Consider the following 20,909-nt stretch of genomic DNA (forward strand, 5'->3'; position numbering starts at 1 on the left):
GGGCCGGTGTAGATTCGAGTAAATACAGTATATAATTAGGATGGACCTCAACAAAATGCCCAGTGTCATTCTCATCCCACCTTAATTTGCTTTCTATGGAGTCTCCAGCACCTTGGCATAAGATTACCGTATTTACTCGCATACTAGGCGCACTTTTTCTTTTTTCAGAAAATCCGGCTCGAAGTTTGGGGTGTGCCTATTACGTGGGGTAAAATTTACGAAATTTTTCAGCTAGCTTTCTTGCGCTTTAAATTTGAACATATGTCCCGAATATGGCTACTCTCACATAATTTACCAATAAATTCAGTATAAAAGGAAATATAAAAGCTACCTACTTACCTTTTGATGAACAGGCGAGACGTCGACTGCACACACGCAAAATTTATTAAGGCATGACATGCTCCTCTCCTTCCACTATTCAGAGTCCGAGTCGGAGATAACATACTCATCACCACCGGGTGGAGACTCGTCTTCTTGTCTGAGCTACACATGTTGTCTTCGCTCGCATCCAGTGCGTTAGAGATCCCCGTCTTCATGAAACTTTTCCTGACGACGTCATCGGAGATCTCTCGCCAAGCTTCCACAATCCATCCGCACATTTCCATAGGCGGCCTCTTAATTTTGCCACCTGGAGTAAGTTGACCCTGTCCTCCAGCCATCTATTTAGTGTACAGCCTTCAAACGTTGTCCTTAAAAGGCTTATTTAAGGACACGTCCAAAGGTTTCAGTACCGAAGTGAGGCCTCCGGGAATCACGGCAATATCCATGTGCAGCTCTAACAACTTCTCTCGTACACATTCTACAAGGTGCCCATGAAAACTGTCCAAAATGAGCATGGCCGGATACAACAGGCCGCCCGGCCGCCGGCCCCAGATGGTCTTGACCCAGTCTACCATCAACTCTGTGGACATCCGACCTTTCTCCTGGACCCTGACGTAGATGTCTCGAGAGAAATTTCTCTTTGGGAGCGTCTTTCTCTTAAAAATAACATAAGGCGGTAGTTCGCGCCCATCCGCAGTCACTGCCAACATGACAGTACATCTTTCTTTTTCTGCGCCAATGTGCTAATAAGCACACTTTGTGCACCTTTCTCCTCTACAGTTGTATTTCTCGGCATATCGAAACAGAGGGGGGTCTGATCTGCATTTCCAATCTGGGATAAAATGAAGTTCTTTTGCTGCCGGAGCCGTATAACAAAACGGTGGAACTCCAGTACCTTGTCCTCGTATGCTGAGGGCAAGTGCTGGCACAACGTTGTGTGCCTTCTCAGTGTAAGTCCATGGCGTCGCATGAAGCGTGTTGTCCATCCGAAGCTTGCTTTGAAATCTTTCGCTTCGATGCCCTGCGCTCAGGCAATTCTGCGTGCCTCAGTCTGCACTATGTCGAGAGACACTGCACAACCGTCCTGTCAAAGACCCCGTATGTGTTGAACGAGTTGCTCTTCCACTTGCGCATACTTTCCGGACTTGGCACCGCGAAAGGCCCGTCGAGACTTCTTGGTGGCAGGAAGTTTTTCTTTCTGACCTCGCAAGTAGCGAATGCTTGTTTCTCCGACACTGAAATGTGTGCTTGCAGCACGGTTCCCATGCTCGAGTGCATACTGCACAGCTTTCAGTTTGAATGCAGCCGTGTAGCTACCGTACTTCCCCATTGCGGAACACGCGACTACATTAACTCCAGGCCGCTTGCAAAATGGCGAGATGTGGCGTTTTTTTTTCTTTTCTCTGCCTGTGTGGAGCATTGATGGCGATGGCACTGTCGCGAGTCGCCCGGCCTCTGAGAGTCGCCCAACTTTCCGAGCTGCCTCAGTGAAGATAGCGAAAAGCTTAGATCCTCGAGGCAGTTTGGAGGGGGGGTGTTATCGATAGTTGATGGAAGAACTATTTTTCGCTCTTTGATGCGTTTTTCTTCTCTTTTTTTTGGTTTCTTTGGCTGCGTTAGATCATCGTGCTCGCTTGCTTCGCGGCGGTTTGGGGAGGGGGTATCGGTAGTCAACGATGGTTAACGGAAGAACTGGTTTTCACGATGTTGTATGTGCTGTGGGTCCGCAGCAGCTGCGACGGCAGCAACACTAATGAGGACTAGTAGTCCAGAAAATACGTTAATAAGCTTGGGTTGTGGAATGTGCGTGCGTGTTTTCTTCACCTGACACGAAGGGGGAGGAGGGCGTCAGCTTGCAATCATGTAAATGCGGTACTGATCACAGTGCCAAACTTGGGGTGCGCCTATTGTGCGCGGAAATAAAAAAAAATTATATTTTCTGCGACCAAACTGGGGGTGCGCCTATTATGCGAGTAACTACGGTATGTAAATTTCCCACATTAATTGATGGTCGATCGGAATTCGTGACTGAAGGGGATAAGCTCTTGCCTACACAAAATCACAACAAAAAGACAAAGCAGGACAATAGCAAAACAGGGCTGGTAGACATGACAAAGGTTTTAAATAGCCAAGCTGCCAACAAATTGCAACACATGGAGACAACTAGTTTTCAACTTGAGAAACACAAAAAATGCAACCATGCAAACTCACCCAGTACTTCAGGGCAAAGGGTGAGAGGGCAAGCCAGTCCCGGTCATAACCAACCAGGAGGGATGGGATGGGCTGCGGCTCACACTGGTCTTCGGTGCCTCGGCCAGCAAGACGATGAAACTGCCGCCAAGTGAGGGGTCCTGCCACGCGGTATGTGACCTCCCAGAGACCCTGGTTGCGCTTCTTGTGTACAGCATCTTGTAGCAATGGCTGAAGGCCACGCAGCAGTCCCATCGTCATCAAACTACTGGCGGGACATGGGCCTGTAGAGGTGCACAAACATAGTTCTCTTGTCAGGGCAGACAGGTATAGAACTGCATGCAACAGGAGCACTATAACATAGCGATTAAAATCGTAACTGCCTGAGCACTACTATTGGATAAAAAACGAAAATCGCATTGGCAACAACCTACCACCAAAGCCGTCCAACACAGTGTCATTCTAATCACAAAATGGCGAAGGAGCACGTTTTTGCCAAGGTCGCTGTTAGTTTATATTGAGCTCGATTACTATCTAGAGCAGCATTCTTGGCCAATAACCTTAGGAGGTACTGTCAGTTTTGCGTGATTTCGTTCGGCTCAGCGTCGAATGCACGGGTGTAATTGGCTGCCGGCATTTCTGGCGCTGTGCCAAGCTCGTTATCTGTGCATAAAGTCAGGAATGCTGTCAGCAGTGTACTTTGACAAATTCGATGCAACGTCTTGCAAAAGTTATAGCTGCATCTAAAGTGATTACTCAAGAATACTGCCAGTTATAAGATCTTGTTGAGCGCAGGAGTTGGCCGACGCTGAAGGGGACTTTGAGAAGGGAAGGTTTATTTGCATAATGTACAGAGCTTAGGAACAAGTAAAATAACAGTAAACAGTCATCAATAGCTGGTAGCACATGGTATACTGTGGCTCGTGGCAAGAACGCCTCTGAATGTTTCTCCCTTTCCGGTGGTTTGCTGGCTTATAACCCCTTCAGCCTGTCGGGGTCATGTCATTTTCGTCCAATCGGCTAACCCGCACAGATGTCGTCATGTTGTGATGAGCTTCTCCCCCTGTCTGTTTCACGGCGTTTGCGGTGGAGTGCAGTTGTAAGTGTACTACACACTTTTAACAGGTGATAACCCAAACGTGCTGCTCAGCCGGCATGAGGTGAGCGTCATGTTTAGCTCTGGTGACATCGTGGCATTGTATTCCGGTGTTGTCTACCAGCTCAATTTCATTTTGGCTTCCCATCAGCTTCTTAAAACAACAATGCGCGTCTTCGTTTCGTGTCGCTCGAGCTCCACAAGCTCAACAAGAGTCGGCAACTTGTCTCGTGCCACAATGATTTTCACTGAGTGGGCACATCAAGGTTTCCCACCAAAATACCTCACCCAAAGAAGCTGCTGACTCGGGACGAAATACAGAATTGCAATGCAAGTCTCTCCCCACAAGGTCAATCCTGTGCTCAGAGAAGCTTTACTGCACGAGGTCTTTTTCTATGCATTTGAAAAAAAAAGAAAGAGGAACCAGCTACAACAGCACCAACACCATTAGCAATAGCAATTTATGCTGGCTTGAGCTTGGTCACAGCAAGCCTGACTAATGTGTAGGCATTTCATCATGTACAACATCATGAAGGCATTTCAAATAAATAAAATAGCTCATTGTAAGGGGAGAACAACACCAGTGGGGAGTGGGAAAGAGGGAGAACCTCTAAATATATCGCAGAAGACATCTCATGCAGGACCAGACAATTAGATCACTGCTTACAGTGCAGATAAGGCCAGTGATGCAGGCAGGAACTTTTGAGGTTATCCTCCAGTGGTCGAGCAGCGACAGCCTCGAGTGCTCCGGAGGCAACCTCGCAACCGTCCAGGGCCTGCAGAAGAGCCAGTGAGGCTGGTGGGGGGCACACTCCCACAGGCGGCGGCAGTGGCGGCTCGGAGCCCAGCTGCAAAGTCTTGTGCAGCACTGAACACGGAGATAAGGACATGCCCAGACACTGGTTCTGAACATAGTCCAACAGGCCTTCCTCGTCCACCTGCTGGGAAGAGAAGGAAGCGCGTGTCAGAAGGCTCCCAACAGCATGAAAGTACAGCTGGCCACAAAAGTTTGTGAACCGTGTGATATTGAGAAGAATTGAATTTTCAAACAATTTTCGACCAAAGCCAATAAAGGTATACAACAGTAGCACGCTGTTTGCATATACTACTAGTGCAGACTGCGGAAATATTCAGCTTATACTGGGATCCTGCAGCGTGTGAACTTTTGTGGCTGATCGTACATACAGAAAAAACAATTCCTTAGCAATGCTATGGTCAACGGTTGATACCCTTTCGGAAAGCACAACTACAGCTGCTGACTGATAGCCCGAATACTCGCGAAGCGCATAAAAGTTGGAATAATGGGGAGTTCAAAATAATAGATTTGCCAGAAAATAAGTGACTTTATTTTATAAGTGGCCAAGATTGTCAATTTCTTGGCTGTGCGATAACCCATAAAGCCCACCAGCCGTAAAGATGTATTTCAGGGGGAAAACTCGAAAGCAAAAGTTGCTACGCAATAAGAGTGCCATAAAATACAGATCCACTATTAAACTGAAAACATCATTGGAATTCAGTACAACATAACTAACTACTTCCTCAGCTTCAGAGGGAAGAAAAACACTTGATTCAACAGACATTTTATAGCCAAAACTTCTTTTTCTAGACCTTCATATATAAGTGAGCTGTAATCAGTGCTGGCATACTAATTTGGCTATCCCGTTAGTAAGAGTTGACTGTACTGTACATACAGATTCCTAGGCACCTAAGTGTCTCATATCTTGCGACATTCTTGTTATGCAATGCTAATGGACTCCTGAGCATGTGAAGCACCATGTTTTACTGCACAAAATTTGTAAGCATTACACCTTGTAATAACTTGTCTGATATAGTCAATAACTGATATTTTGGACATGCCTGATTATTTGGATGCCTTCGTGGCACCACCATTTACACCAGAGCTAATGCATAAGGATGCCTAAAATTTTCGGTGCAGAAACCTTTCGCCTTCCGATTTTTCTGAATTTTTACCGTGACTACAGGTCCCAAACAGCAGTAATCAAAGTCACTGCCGCTGCCATTTTGATTATGCCACAGACTCAAAATTAAATTAAAAAAATAAAATTATGGGGTTTTACGTGCCAAAACCACTATCTGATTATGAGGCATGCCGTAGTGGAAGACTCCGGAAATTTCGACTACCTGGGGTTCTTTAACATGCAGCTATATCTAAGTACACGGGCGTTTTTCGCATTTCGCCTCCATCGGAATGCGGCCGCTGTGGCCGGGATTCGATCCCGCGACCACAGCCTCAAACCAGCGCTCTTGCATGCCTAGCCATTATGGCCACCATAGCCATTTCCGTTTTGTGCGTGATCGTATGGTCGTTTTGTGCTGTCATGCGCTCTGCAATGCTAGACCTATACCTGCTTCAATGTTCGCTAGCCTGTTTGGTGCAGTGTTTTTCACTGAAAGGATGTGCCGCTGTCCACAATGGTGCCGACACTGTATTTGTCACCTTTGCCAAACACCTTCAAAGCACGAGACGCGCTGCAAGAGTCAAGCATTGCATAATGTGGGTTTTAAAAGTCAGCTTCACTGTGGTACAGCGATGTTACGCAATCAAGCATATACAACACATTGCAGTGAAGCATATCAATAGCGGAAAGGGGCCATATATGTTGCTTAATTACAAACGCTTGCACCCACTGTCTCCTGTCACACTATGAGCACTGAGACACTAAATAAATGTACTAGCAGGCCTTCAGAGCTATTTCAGATGCAGCTGTGGCGATTTGAACCCTTGAAGACAGTACAAGGCATCCATTCATTTCTTTGTCTGTTCCTTTTGTTAAGTGTTTCCGAAGTTCTAAGGGAGTCCTAAAAATAGAACATTGACTGTATTCAATTTAATAGCTGGCCTCGGCTATTTTTTTTTTTTGATGAAACATTCAGTACTTTCACACCATTAGTTGTTACTACCGTATTTACTCGCATAATAATCGCACTATTCTGTAAAAGAAAAAAGAAAAAAAGAATTGATGCAAATTCAGGGTGCGATCATTACGCGGGTTAAATTTCCCATGAAAAGAAACATTTTCTTTTTTCATCCCGCATTTGCTGCGGGATGACAAGCAGGCGGCTGCCGCTGTCAGAGCGGGGGGGAAAAAAGAAAGAAAAGAAAAGAAAGGTGGCCAGCGAAACAAGCCGGACGCGCCGATTGCTATTATTTTTGTTCTTGCAAGTACATTACGCGCATTGAAACAGTTTCTTCCGTATAAGTAATGAATGATACAGTCAAACCTCGATATATCGAACACGGATATATCGAATTATTGCGTATATCGAACAATTTCTATATCACATGGAAAATCGCATGCATTTTTAATTCTTTATTTCGAACGGGGCCGGATGTAAAATGGATATATCGAAGTCCGCCGCCCCAGACCAAGTGCACTCTGTTGACAGGAGGCGAGCTTTCCCGCAACACTCTCGAAGATAGCGGCGGCGCGATCGGCGTACCAGACTGCTGCGTACGACAGCTGCCCACATCGGTTGCGCCGAGGGCGCCATTTGAACGTAGCGGCGGCTTGGAGCCAGCATGGCCGCCTCGATCACGCGCGCACGGCGAGGCTTGCCCCCGCCGTGCGCACGTAATCGAGGCGGCCGGGGAACCAGTTGGAGTGCTTTGTCGGTGCTGAGCCACACATCATGCGCATTGCGGACTTCGTTGGCGGTGACGACAGCACCGGAACAGTGGCGGAGTTAACAGACGTGGATATCGCGGCAGAAATGACTGCTGAGCGGCCAAGCGAAGACGCTGCCGAGGCTGATCCAGCAAGCGCTGATGTTGCCCCGCTCCCGACTGCAAATGAGGCTGTAGCTGCTTTGGCCGTTGTACGCCGCTACTGCGGCGCAATAGAAGGCACTGAACTGTCCCTTGTGGACCATTTGGACTATGTTGAGGACGCCGTGGTCAAGCACGCGGTTGCCAATATGAAGCAGGCTACGCTGCTTCAGTACTTTCAGCGAACAAAATAAATACTTTGTTTGAAGCTTCATGTGAGTATCTATTGCGCCACGATTGGTTCATTGATTGATTTGCGCTAGTTTTTGACGCGTTTTCTACGTGATTTTATATATCGAATTCCGGCTATATCAAACTATTTTGCGATCACCGCGCTGTTCGATATATCGAGGTTCGACTGTATTGTTAATATCGGCAAGTTTGCGACAATAACGTAGCCATGTCCACTTTAAAAGGACAGAAAAAGAGATGGGCACACTTAGCTGCTAGTGCCATAGAAACATATGGCGGGCATGCTGCGGAAACTGTGGCATTTGTCTTCACTGCTATCCTAATACGGCACGTTTCAGCTAAGGGTGGGCGAATATCTTAGCTGCATTACAAGTGTCGGCGTATGAATAGGGTACACTTCTAACATGTCAGTGTAAACGTGGCCACTATCGTTGCCGCTCACGATTTGTTGCGTGCCCACGAGTGCAGACAAGAAGAATCGAAAAGCGCCCTTTATGTTGTTGTTGACCAAAACCATTATGAAGCCTATATATAATAAAGCCAAGGCAAGCTTGCTGTAGCTGTTTTTCATGGAAGTGCGGAAAGTGATGAAAGGAAAGAAATGGGGCATCTGCTTAAGAATGTTGGGTGCGTGCAGACCGCTTGGTATGTCTTAAAGAGTCGTTCGCGTAGCACTCGACAGATGGTAAGCGTGATCATAATTAGCTAGACTTGGCACACGACATATCACTGCGACAAGTTCAGGGTGTGATCATTATACGGGAAAGAAAAAAAATCTAATTTTGACGACAAAATTCAGGGGTGCGATCATTACGCAAGTGCGACTATTATGCGAGTAAATACGGTATATACTATAGTATGTTCATTGGTTGCCAAGACATAACGAACAATTTCGTTAGCTGACAGAATAAGCACACACCTTGGCCAAAGATGGAGTGGGGAGATGGCCAGCAGCAGACACGCCCAATCCTGTTCTGGCAGCTGGGCCAAGCCGTGCCTGCTGCTGCTGCTGCTGCTGCTGCTGCTGCTGCTGCTGCTGTTGAAAGAGGGCTCTTGCATTTGGTCCAGGTCGCGCCTCATAAGGCAGTCCCGTTATGTCAAGCTCATCCTGGTAGAATAGCCCAGCTCGGTGTGACTGATGCCGGTTCACAACAGCCGAGAAGCCACAAGTGCACTTGTATTGGGCCTCCTCACTTGCAGTGGGGACCAGCGATGGGGGCAGATACACGCCAACATCCGCACCCTGAGCCAATCAAGAAATGGTTCCCAGTCAATAGTGCTGCTGGCTCCAGAAGACAGAAGAGTACTAACTTGGGTTGCACATATTATACCTAAATTGGCTAACAGTGCATGGGACAGAACAAACAGAAGGAACAGCTGACACTCTATTTGTCTGTCTTCATTTCATGTACACAGGCCTGAGGATGCTGTGGTACTCACTGCTACAGAAAAGCAGTGGGGTGTGCTCACGATTACTCTCTGAATCATGCTTTCTCTCATGTTTAAATGCAAAGCTGATAATGTGCCTTGTCCGCATCACAATACGGCTCCCTGAGCCAAATGACGAGATTTAAAACCGAAGTCATGTTGTAAATTACTATATGCTCATTCGGCAGGGCATGATTAAACAAGGAAGGGGAAAGTATGTGCAGTGTTAAGAATGGCCGTACGGGGTGGCAACGTGCCAGCTTTCAGCCCGCTGCACGTGTTCCAAGCCCACATGACGGGGCGCCCTTCGGAGAACTGCGAAGGGCCGGCAGCCACGTGGCGTGCGATCAACTCAGGAAATTGGTACTTGGCCGAGCCACCCGGGACAAAGCAGAGTTCTACGAAGCCCTCTGACGTCGGCACTGAAAGCTGGGCGGTACCGAGAACTGTCCGGCCTTTTCACCTGTGTGTATGTGCGGCACGTGTATGTGAGCCCTCATCCTCCAAGTCGACACACCTCATCCTCCAAAAAGGCGGGTCATCTTGAATGACGTCAAACGATGACGTCGAGCAAGGGCTTATAAGCAGCGTTTGCCGGCTGCTAGGGTGTGCTCGTGTCGTGCTCGTTGTCGGGAGCTGAGTGCTCTGTCATGCTCGAAATGTAGTAGTGAGCTGTGTGCTCGTAAACTGTTTGCTGTATGTTAGTTTTGCGGGCTCCATATGGGAGTCGCGCTAGTCTGCCAATGTATGTCATGCTTTAAATGTAAATCCTGCAATTAAATCCTGCTCGCCTAGCCCTGTCGTCCCAAGTTCATCTCCACAGCTACGTCTGCCAAATCTGACAGCAGCCCTCTTGTCATCCTTTTTGCATGCCTAAAGAAGCATGAAATGAACACAGTAGCAGATAACTAATGAGCTATAAGTACCTATATATATATAACACATAATATGAGCAGCAACTTCAGGGTCCTAAAAGACACATTAAAATTTTTTGCAGAAAACTCTGAGAACTTGCAACAAGCCAGAACCTCTCGCATGCAGACTTACATGCCACTGATATGTGCAATCTTGCCCATTAAGGGGGGACGCGGGGATCAGATCGCGAAAATCGCAAAAAAGATCGATTTTTGGCAACGACGCGTTTCGGTATCTGCAATGCCTAATCTACATTGTATCAATATGGTTTGACTGAAAACGCACTAAAAGTGCCCGAAAAAATTTAATTTATCAGTGCGTAGGGCGAGAAAACAGCTTTAAATCGCGTAAAATCACCGCAGTTCGCGGAGCCCTAACTCGTCTTTCCCGCCACCGAACGCCGCCATCTTGGTATCGTTCGAACGCTTGAAGTTTCGCCATTCCGTTTCTGAATTCTTCGGTCGTCGCCATCTTGTAACAAACGCACAAACACAAAAGAAGTGCGGGTCTGCTAAAGGCGGTCACACGGGCCCTGCGATGAAAGCGGGCCTCCGATTGGTTGCCGTACTGAAAGGCGTCTCGCCATTGGTTGCTGCTGCAACAGCGGGCAAGCTGGCAACCACAGCGGACGGCAGTTGTCTGCTTTGAAAACCACGCCGGCGTCGTTCTTCGCTTGACACTCGCAGAATTCGGATTTATGAAAGCTGCCAGGTCAGCGATGGATCGTCGCTCGTTCGAAAAGAACTTTTAAATGAAGCATGCCTTCGGAAAACGGAAGCGCAAGCCTCCTACGGCGAGAAAAAGACGGCGGCCAGCGGGAGAAGCGGAGAACCCGACTGAACACGCGGATAACGTGCCGCGTTATCTTGCACCGTGCTATTCCAGCAGCGAAGCCGACAATCGCCCTGTGACATCGATACTGATAACTAAGCCACCGGAAGACGTGCCAATGGAGGCTCTCGCACCTGTCCGTACGGCCGCGCGAGTCAGCAACCGAGATCGCGTTGTTGGAGGCGACGCGGGTCGAAGGTCTCCATCGCCGGCAGAGACGGTGTGCGTTTCCGATGCATCGTGCGACAGGGACACGCAGCCTGCGAGTGAGCCCCAACCGTCGACGAGCTACATACTGTATGGTGACTCAAGGCTCGCCAGACGAATCGTCGCACGATTCAGATGCACCTCGAGCCGCGTTTTGTGTCAGCGGTGACTGCAGAAGCGCAGGCATGCAGCGTTCGCGACTCCCTTCGCGCAGTGTCAGCGACTGAGCGGAAGCAGCAATGCCAAGAACAAATTTAGGCCCCTTGTGACTGCGAGTTCATTATTATGCCTGTTTCCGCGATGAACTCTTTGATCGCTAAAGCTCTGTGCCCAAGATGCCAACAGCGTTCTGTGGGTGTACACTGCGATACCAGGCTCGGCCTGGCAGTGAAAATGGTGGTCATGCACTACTCCAAACGGCGCAAGAAAAGGATAAAGAACGCCTGAAGAAGGCATCCAAAGCCCACCAAATAAAGAGGCAAAGGTGTAAGAAGATGCCTGACAGCAATGATTCAAAATATTACAGCCCTGGTGCTTTTTAATAAATTTGCAGTGCTTTTAAAACTTCGCAAACTTTGCAGCCAGTTTTCTCAATTGCATTTTTTTTGTCAATCACCTCGCTCGTGGAAAGCGTAGCACAACAATGGCTTGACTGATTTTGGTCCAGTTTGTTTTGCTGTGATCCACAAGCTGTGCTGTACTTAAAGACAGTCTTGAAATGTTTCTTTATCTTTCCATTATTTAATTATTTCACAATTACTACATGGCTCCATGCAGTGAAGCACGGTCATGTGCATGTTATGTTGAGCAAAAAATTATTAGCACACTAAAAAAAAAATCGAACACTGTCTTGATGTAGATTAGACATCTGGGCAAACATGCAAAGTATTTCCAGCTCCCTATCATGTTTCGTTACTGTGCCAGGCTTTCCACAAGCAAGGAACTTATAAATTCTTATAAAACAAAAACTAATTAAAATATCCTAATGAAATTTTAGAATTGTCTCTTTATTGCAATGTGCAGTGTGTGTGCCAAATTTCAGCCCTTTCTGTCAAGAAACAAAAAAGTTAATTCTGATCCCCTCCTCCCCCCTTAATTACCACTTCAGGTGCACATTAACAAACTTGTGCTAGAAGGCACAGATACAGTTAAACCTTGATATAATGAAGTCGCTAAAATCGGCAATTTGCTTCATGGTATCAAAATTTTATTGCATTGAAATTCGACCTTTTATGCAATTAAGTACAGTTGCCGACAGACTTCTCTTGGATGGAAAGGTTGTAAAGCTTTCCGAATTACCAAGCAATTGAAAAAAGAAATGCAAATTTGAATGAGAAAAAAATTCATTTTGTTGAATTTGAGAGTCGGCAATGAAAGATATGGTTTTATGCTGCCTTGATGATATCTTCACATCGGCGGTACGGAGCGGAGCAAGCAGCACTTTCACATCCACTCCGCCCCCGTGACTGATAGTGTCGAAAAGCGCTGACAGTGGGGAGCAAATACTTTGTCTACCTCTGGCTTCAAAGTGTCTCCGAAACCTGAGATTACGCAACCTAAATTTTTAAACATACGGAAAGACAGCGTACATGATGCCACACCCTCTTGGCACGCCCACTGTTTTCACACACGGCAGATTACCTCTAAAAAAAGGCGTGTGGGCTGCGCCAACCTCCCCTTACTTCCTCCCCTCCCCCAATTCCTCGCGCACGCTTAACCGCGTTACCGTGAGCTTCTTTCTTGCTCGCACGGGTAGACAGCACTCATCAAGCCACCATCCTTCTCTTCTCACCCACACACGCTTTCACTTGCACCCAAAACACAAAGCGCACAAGGCGCGACAGGATGTTATCACACTTGAACTTTGTCATATCATAAGAAGCCCACAAACATGGCTGAAAACATATGACTAATGAAAATCGGGCCCCTCGTTCACCTCGTTTCAATCTGTCTTCTCGTTTTAACTTTACGTGGAACATGATGCTGGCACGTGATTTAAGAGGCACGTTCGCAAGCAGCCACTTGTAATTCAACCGTTTTAACATCTGCCTCTGTGGAAGTTTCTATTTATTGACTCGACGTTCCTTCGTGGAGGCAGTGAAATGTTGTTATATTGAAATCGTATATAAACGTGCCTTCTTATATTGGGGTTCTGAATACATGGCGTTCTATGGCCAACAGGTTATAAAGGATGAAATACTATGTTATATTGAGAATTCTGTTATCTTGAAGTTCATTATATCAAGGGTTAACCGTATTACATTCGTGAAGCCTCTATGTTTGCTGTGGTACAGTGTTGTAGCGCCATCCAGCATTCATTCACTCAGCCAGCTTTTTGAGATCTTAGTACACACCTTTGCACAACATAGAACACACATCAAATTGCTTTAAATGATAACAAAACCCCGTGCTAACACAAAATATAATTCGTTATACAGTGCAGTCCACTTATAACGATACCACATATAACGATATATCGGTTATAACGATGGGTCGACATGAGAGTGTCATTTTATGCATTAGGTCAATGGGGAAAAAAAACCATTTATAACGATAGGTTATTCACCGCATATCGGATATAACGATCAAAATTTTGCAGTCTGGACGGCGTTTTCCGTGCCAAATAATCCTAACGTTTGCGTTGCTTAGTTCCCTGAAACGAACGATGTTGAGACGAGGCGATGTTTACCTCCGTAAGTTCGTATCTGCCGCCATTACCGCGCAGCGCGTCTCGCCCCGCCCGCGCACGAGTAGGCGCAGCCAACGTTGGCGCAGCGCGCCACAAGATGGCGCTAGCTGCTTCATGCGCGTCGGCCACAGTCGCTCCGAAAGAGAGAGAAAGAAAAAAAGAAGCGACAAGCAAAGCGGCGCGGTGGCGCCCGTCCCGGTCTCTCTCGCGATAGCAGGCTGACGCCACCGAAGCAGCGTGCAACCAACGGTTCAACCCAGTTCGAAGATGGCGCCGACAAAGCGCAAAGCTGTGTCGCTTGACACGAAGATGGATATTTTGCAGGACTCTCTATGCGGCTTCAAGGTGAGCGCCCTCGTGAAGAAGTATGAGCTCGTCCAGTTAACGATATCAACCATCTTGAAAACCGGGAGCACCGCGATTGTGAAGGCAGGAGCGATCAGCGGCCATTCCGATCAGCGGAAAAGGGGTTAGAGACCCCTTGTACGCCGATGTTGAAGAGGCGCTTTACCAGTGGTTCATCACCAATGGCTTAAAGAAGGCGGGCTTTCTGTGTAAGGATGAACTTCCCCAACCCGCTGAGACCGACCCGGTGGAAGTCGCTGACATAACCGAGCTCTGGGAGCTCGTTCCTACTGGTGACACAGGTGGTGTGTCGAAGGAGGAGTTTTTGACTGCAGACAGTGCTGCCTCGTTCTGCGATGAGGTCACCGACGAGGCGATCGCCGAAGATGTGCTGTCTCGACAGACGCAAAGTTGTGCGACGGTGGCGACGGCATCAGCGACAGTGACAACGAGATCGACAGTGGCTCCTTGACCTCGACCACGATGTCCACGCAAAGTGCACTGTCGTCGATCGACTCCTTAATTGATTTTATGCATGCTAAAGGATTGCCGCCAGTGTTCGCGCAGCAGCTGGAATCCATGCACACCGCGGTTGTGAAGCTGAAGCTGCCGCAAAAGCAAGTGCAGATTTCGGACTATTTCGGCGCGCCTAATCCTTGACACGGTCATTGGCGCTAGAAATAAAGTTTGTTTTTCACGGCCTACTGTATACATCATCTATTCTTTAGAGCAAGTAGCGAATTCGAGTTCAGAGCTGCAAAGGTAAAGAGCGCAAACGCGTTTAAAAAAAAATTTTTTTTTTTTTTATAACTGCAGTCCAGATATAGCGATCATCGGTTATAACGATCATATTTTTCGTCTTTATCGATATCGTTATAAGTGGACTGCACTGTAACACCTGCACACATTTATATGACGAAATCACTTATGTGGAGTTGCAAGGTGTGTTTTCTAGAATGGTCAAGCTAAGTTTATAACATATACATTTTTCTGGCACTTTCAGCAGAGCCAGCCATGAAAGAAACAATACAGGTGCTTGTTCAAGGTCCATTTTATCGGATGTTTATTCCTGGCACAAACAATCTAAATTAATGAATTTCATGTGGATTCGGCAATGGCCAGGCTGCTTATATATTATGAACAGCAAACAAAGAAAGGATAGGGACAGAGACAGGAAGGAAGAGAAGCACCAGTTCCCACCTTGATGTTCATGTTGCAGACGCAGAGTGTGCAACTGGCGAAGTTGTGGTCCCGGAACAGCTCAAGCAAGGAGTCGGACAATAGAAGGTTGACAAGAAGGGAATCGGCCTCAGGAGTTGGGGGCTCAGGGGGACCCCCCAAGCAAGGGCCACGGCCAGCAGGAAAGCCTCCCATTAATGCTGCCTGGTAGGGGGCCTGGCCCATCTCGTAGCCCATAGCTGCACCGGGGCTGCCCATCATGGGACCAGGGTAGCAGGCCCGCTCTTCCATGCCCGGGTGGTGACTGTGCGAGAGAGTATTGTTCACATTAGGATAGGATAGTTCATTCAGAAAGATTGAAAAGTAGGGGTGTGCAAATATTCGAAAATCTTGGATATCACCGAATATTATATTTTTAATATTTATATTCGATTCAAAAACTAGGTATTAGAAAATTTCTGAATGTTCAATTGCATACGAATATTCGAAACAAATCGAATATATTGCTTGCTGTGCAGGAGCAATCATAGTACTTAGCGTTTACATCTATCATCTAAGAAAGTTCGTGATTTTGTGCTCAATTTTGCGATAATTTCATACTGCTGGCAAAATTTCGCCTGTAGAACAAGCTTAGCCACTGGACGGCTAAGCTCTGCAGAAAAGCCAGCCTCTCAGTAGCAAAGGACTCTCACCCTTAATCTCTAGCTTATACTTGACAGCAAATGCGATGAGTGACGACTGATACAGGGTCAAAGGCCTCAGAGTTTACAGGAGATTGATGTGGCATAATAAGGCACAAGTTCACACAAACAGACAACTAGCAGAAATTATTCAATTTTCCAAAGCTAACATGAGCCAAATACACAATCTTTTATTATACTGGCTTATAGTTTAATTTTTGTACCAATGGCAATATAATTGCAATGTTCCAACATGTTAAAATAAACCAACTTGCTAATATATACATGTGCATGTCATTATTCAATATTTGATGCTAGGTACTTGTATTCAATTCATATGAGAAAATTTTGATATTTGCACACCCCTATAACTTAAAAGGTACAACGTAGCATACAATGCACAGGCCATGAAATCGGGTAAAACACTTCTGCCAAAGAATGAAGTTAAAGGCAACTTGATGCCATCTGACTGGACTTCATTCTTCCACGCTGCACACAGCAGCCAACAGCACATCGGTATTCTACTTAAACACATTATACATAAGTATATATTCATACATATATACATGTATACACTAATGACACAGATATGCATAACCATGTACATAAAGAGATGCACAATAAGAATACTTAAAATGATAAACCTAACATACGCCAAGACTTGCTAAGTTTCAAAAAGCTTTTTAATATATAAACATCTGATTGAACTATTTGATACATACTATGAAAGACATACAACGAACGTTCACTACTAGGGAATAAGCAAGAGCGACAAGAACAGAACGAACTATTGTTTAAATAAGGGAAGTCTTTTTAGCATTTCTTTGTATGAATGAATGAATTTGCAACTGTAGGCTGTTTCCACTATCTCTGGGTGTAGGTTCAAAAGTTTACAGCTTGACATTGTATTGACTGCATGTCATATGTAGTTCTAGCTCTTGTCTATATGTAACCTGCATGCCTCAATTTATAACCACACTATGGACATCTGCATGTTTTCAGAAATGCTGAATTGTTGTCTTTTACGTTTTTAAATATCCATGTTGCAAGACGTTCATGGACTGCCTGATATACAGTCAGAATTTTGCTGCTTAGAAACTAAGAATGGGAATCATCATAGTAACGTAAATTTTCTGTAAACCTGATGGCCTGATGACCTAAAATACAGCACCTTTTAGAGAACATTATGGCATAATACAATTGGCACTTAAACAATTTTGGACATAAGCTTTTTACTTTATTAAAAGGCCTATTGTTCTTGATAAGTTATTTCTTAGGTGGGTTATGTGTGTAGTCCAATTCAGGTGCTCATCAAATTGCCATATTTACTCGCATAATGAACACACTTGCGTAATCCCCAACTTTGCTACTGTACAGTTCCTCGATTGAATGACCGTGCTGTAGGCTGCAATCTTTGACTCTTCACACACGTTTACAGCAAGCACACTTAATGCTCAACGCATCCTATCCGCCAGTGCTACCGCAAAGGCACCTTGCAGATTCAAAAGAGAAAAAAATATGCAACTTGCTTTCTGCAACATATGCAGTTGACATACTTTATGCTGAATAGGAGAGTGCCCATGCGGGATGCACAGGAGAGTTAAGTGAGGAAGGGGTGGCCGGCACTTGAGAGGCAAAGCGGTCATATTTGGGTGTAGTGCCAAATTTGTATGTCTACGGCTTGCTTTTCTACTTGCCTTGGGTTTCGGTGGGTGTCATGGCCCCTAAGAAGAGTTACACGCCGTCTACGGGACCCAGAGTTTATCTCATCACAAAATGGAAACGCTGATCAGGCACCGATAAACTTTGACATGTCGATGAGCAGGGCGGCCGAGAAGAGAGATGCATACAGCGTACTTGTCAAAATAGGTGCATGCTTCAACATGATGCTTGTAATAATGGCAGACTGCCGGAAGCGGCTGCGAGGACGAGCTGGGGTGCGGTTGGAGATTGCTGTTCGAAAAGCGCATTTAGTTTTGCTGCGCGTGATTGGCCTAGGCCGCGCTGACTTCGCGCGGCTCAAGCGTTGGTTCTTTATTCTATGGTGTAAATACTACGTGGATGAAGCAGCCTGCAACCTGAACGGCAGGTCTGGTGGTTCCGATGCGGAGTGAAGTTACGGTTTGCAAATGGTATACATTATTTACTTGAATCTAACGCGAACTTTTTGTCTGATAAAACGGGTCCAAAAATTGCGTGCGCATTAGAATTCAGTATGAGCCTAAATCTGTGTTACCACATCACCATCGGCATTTAAAAATGGCCGCCTTGTAGGCGCTTCGAGCCTAGCTGCCATAGCTTCATCTACGTGCTGCAGTACGTGTGCTTAGGCAATGCTTCCTTGGGCTTAGGTTAATGCACCGTTAGGCTTAGGTTAATGCAACTACAAGTTAATGCATCCGAGCATATCTGTTCGCATTTTTGCAGATCGTCTTTATCACTTCTGCAGAGAAGAAGAGCAGAAAGAAATCCCTCGCCGTTGTGAACTGTCTTACGCTGATCCGTAGTGCTGGGACGACATGTGCTGTGGGTGGCCTTCTTGGCATGAACGGAAGTTTCTTTGGTGCCGATGGCAGCCCATAATAATCAAGCAAAGCACCCTATTTACTTGATTCTAACGCGCAACTATTTTCCGTGTGAATGAGAGAGAGAGAGAGAGAGAGAAACGCCCTAGATTGTAACGCGCACCCACTTTCCGTGACCTAAAAACAAAAAAAGTCCTTTACAGTACCGCGCACCTCGTTCTTTCATACAGAAATACAAATTTCTCTCATATGGAAAAAACACAAGATTTACTCCCAATGCACTAAAGTTGCGACAAATAAAAGAAGTCGCAGTTTCACCCAAAAGGCGAAGCATCGGTTACAATAGCAAAATAGTAGACAGCTAAACGAAAAGTAAGGATAGTAGTTTTATCGGCTGTATAAACTTTTAAACATTCGCTGACTAGCTAAATCAACAAGCATGGTATCATGCGCGCACAAGCAAACATGAACACGTCTCACTCAATGAACGCGGAAACTCTTCAAACGCTCGAGTGAGGAAGTGCGGTAGCAGGAGTGAGGAAATTGATGTTTGTGCGGCCTCTCGCTTTGATGTGAACGAAGTGATGAGAACACAGCACGGTGCGCCTATATGAATCAATCGATGAATCAATCGAGATATCGGCCCCTTTGTGCAAATCTACGTTCGGTGCCAAATCTACACACGATGCCTGTTGGGTGGCACAGAAACCGTCGTTCTTGAAGCAAGGAATGCGCATTCCCAGACGATCGCTAAAGGCACATTAAAGGCAAATATTAAGTCAAGCTAAATTGATAGATTAGTGCTTGAGAATCTCTGAGGCATCAATATTATCGCGAACAGAGCCTTAATAATCGAGAAATTAAGGTAAATGCCGGACATGATTACAGTCGCCGACCGATTTTCCGGACTCCAAAAATTCGGACATGCCCGATTATTCGGTCAGCTTCGCGGCATCGCCGTTCTCCCCATAGACCATAATGTATAACAACTGCTGAAAGTTCGGGCACCTTGCAACCTCTCGTCTGATTTTTCGGACACTCCTCGAGCCAACTCGATCGAGGGCATCATGCACCGACTCTGACCGGCGCATAGTTCGACTTGCTGAACGCCATTTTTGTTTTGAACGGAGCCTCCTTGCTGCCCCACGAAGTGGCGCTACTGGAAATCCCCGCTCATCATCATCGTTTCTGCCTGGTTCGAGAGTGGCTGTACAGCAGTTCCGGTTTCAGCTTAGTAAGCCATGTCAAGACAATCCAGCAGCTGATTTGTTTCTTTCGCGGATGACGCTGCGAGCAGGCTGCGTTTTTCGTTTGTGCGACTGGTGTAGGCACGGTGGTGTTTGCTTTGTGTGCTGTGTCGAGGTTTCGGTGTTCCAACGCGGCGTACGGAAACATCGCGTCGACAGTGCCCGCGCAGACTGCGCTGGGGAATGCCGGCAAGCGAGTGCCGGGAGGCCTAAGATTTGTCGCCTTCCGATGTGCTCCCTACTGACGCGGAAAATGTTCTGCCGAGACCTGCGCAGTGGTTGCATTGCGATTCCGGACACCGTCTCATTTGACAGTTTCACAGGTGCTGACACTGCTGTACTGACATGCGCAGAACTCGACGACGGCGAGATCATTCGTCAGGTTTCTGCTGCACCCATTCTCTATGCTGCACCGCCGGACGATGACTCCGAGTCGGAAGATGATGCACCATGTGCTACGCTGCCGTCGCATGCGGAGCGTGCACAAGCAGTGACTGTGCTTTCAGCTGCCTATAGTGACCGTTCGACCCTCTCCGAGATTCAGGCTTATCTGATTGCGCGTAAACGGAACAGCGTGCAACGGCGCACTCACGATTTCTTCAAGCCTACTGCCGAGCCCGAATAAGTGCGTGGAAATAAAAGATTTCATTTTTTTTTCTTAATCTGCTTTTTCGGACACCTGTTTATTCGGACATTTCCGCAGTCCCCGTGAGGTTCGAATAAACGGTTGGCGACTGTGCTCGGCAGAGCAAGAGACTAGGAGGTGGCTACTCTTCTAGCTACACAAGAAACAAATGGTGGTTCTGTGGATATACGCAGCTATGACAGCACAGCAATCATGTGGAAACTTGCAGGGCTGATAGTTATAGTGACATTATTCAGGAGCGACAGGAACCAATGGGATTCAAATATGATACAGCTGCTAATGCCATGAATGATTTGGTGCATGTTTTTAACATGAGGACAGTAAGAAATTTTGTAGCACACTAGGCAAAATGTCATCTTTTGTAAGGGCACACAGATTTGCACAGAGCTGTCAACAACATTACTTATGAAGGAATATATTCCACCGTATAAATTCAATAAATAATCTGCTTACATTATTTACATCTCCTTTATTATTTTATTTCTGCTTCATTTATTTTTCTTGGTCATGGATATTTGGATGCACCAGGAATATTATATGCTGAGTTTTGCGGCTCACTTCTGCTAACTTCTGATAAACCAGATTTTCAAGGCCCCTTCAAGTTCATCTTCGTGGGAGCCCATTGTGAATG

The 20,909-nt window shown here is 46.3% G+C and overlaps 1 protein-coding gene across 4 annotated transcripts in view; it reads right to left on the minus strand.

Annotated features, from left to right (window-relative positions):
* The window catches only part of LOC126519683 (mediator of RNA polymerase II transcription subunit 13-like), a 176,105-nt gene that overhangs the window by 42,113 nt on the left and 113,083 nt on the right, over window positions 1-20,909 (minus strand). For 3 of the 4 annotated variants that reach the window (XM_050169063.3, XM_050169055.3, XM_050169044.3), the window contains 4 exons: window positions 15,202-15,484; window positions 8,506-8,829; window positions 4,275-4,548; window positions 2,533-2,795 (listed from right to left, as the gene is read on the minus strand). In XM_050169063.3, coding sequence (XP_050025020.1) covers window positions 2,533-2,795; window positions 4,275-4,548; window positions 8,506-8,829; window positions 15,202-15,484 — 1,144 coding nt within the window. The remainder of the gene's footprint in view (window positions 1-2,532; window positions 2,796-4,274; window positions 4,549-8,505; window positions 8,830-15,201; window positions 15,485-20,909) is intronic. The other variant, XM_050169049.3, reaches the window with a different exon arrangement.

The sequence above is a fragment of the Dermacentor andersoni genome, chromosome 3, assembly GCF_023375885.2.
Source record: "Dermacentor andersoni chromosome 3, qqDerAnde1_hic_scaffold, whole genome shotgun sequence".
NCBI lineage: Eukaryota > Metazoa > Arthropoda > Arachnida > Ixodida > Ixodidae > Dermacentor > Dermacentor andersoni.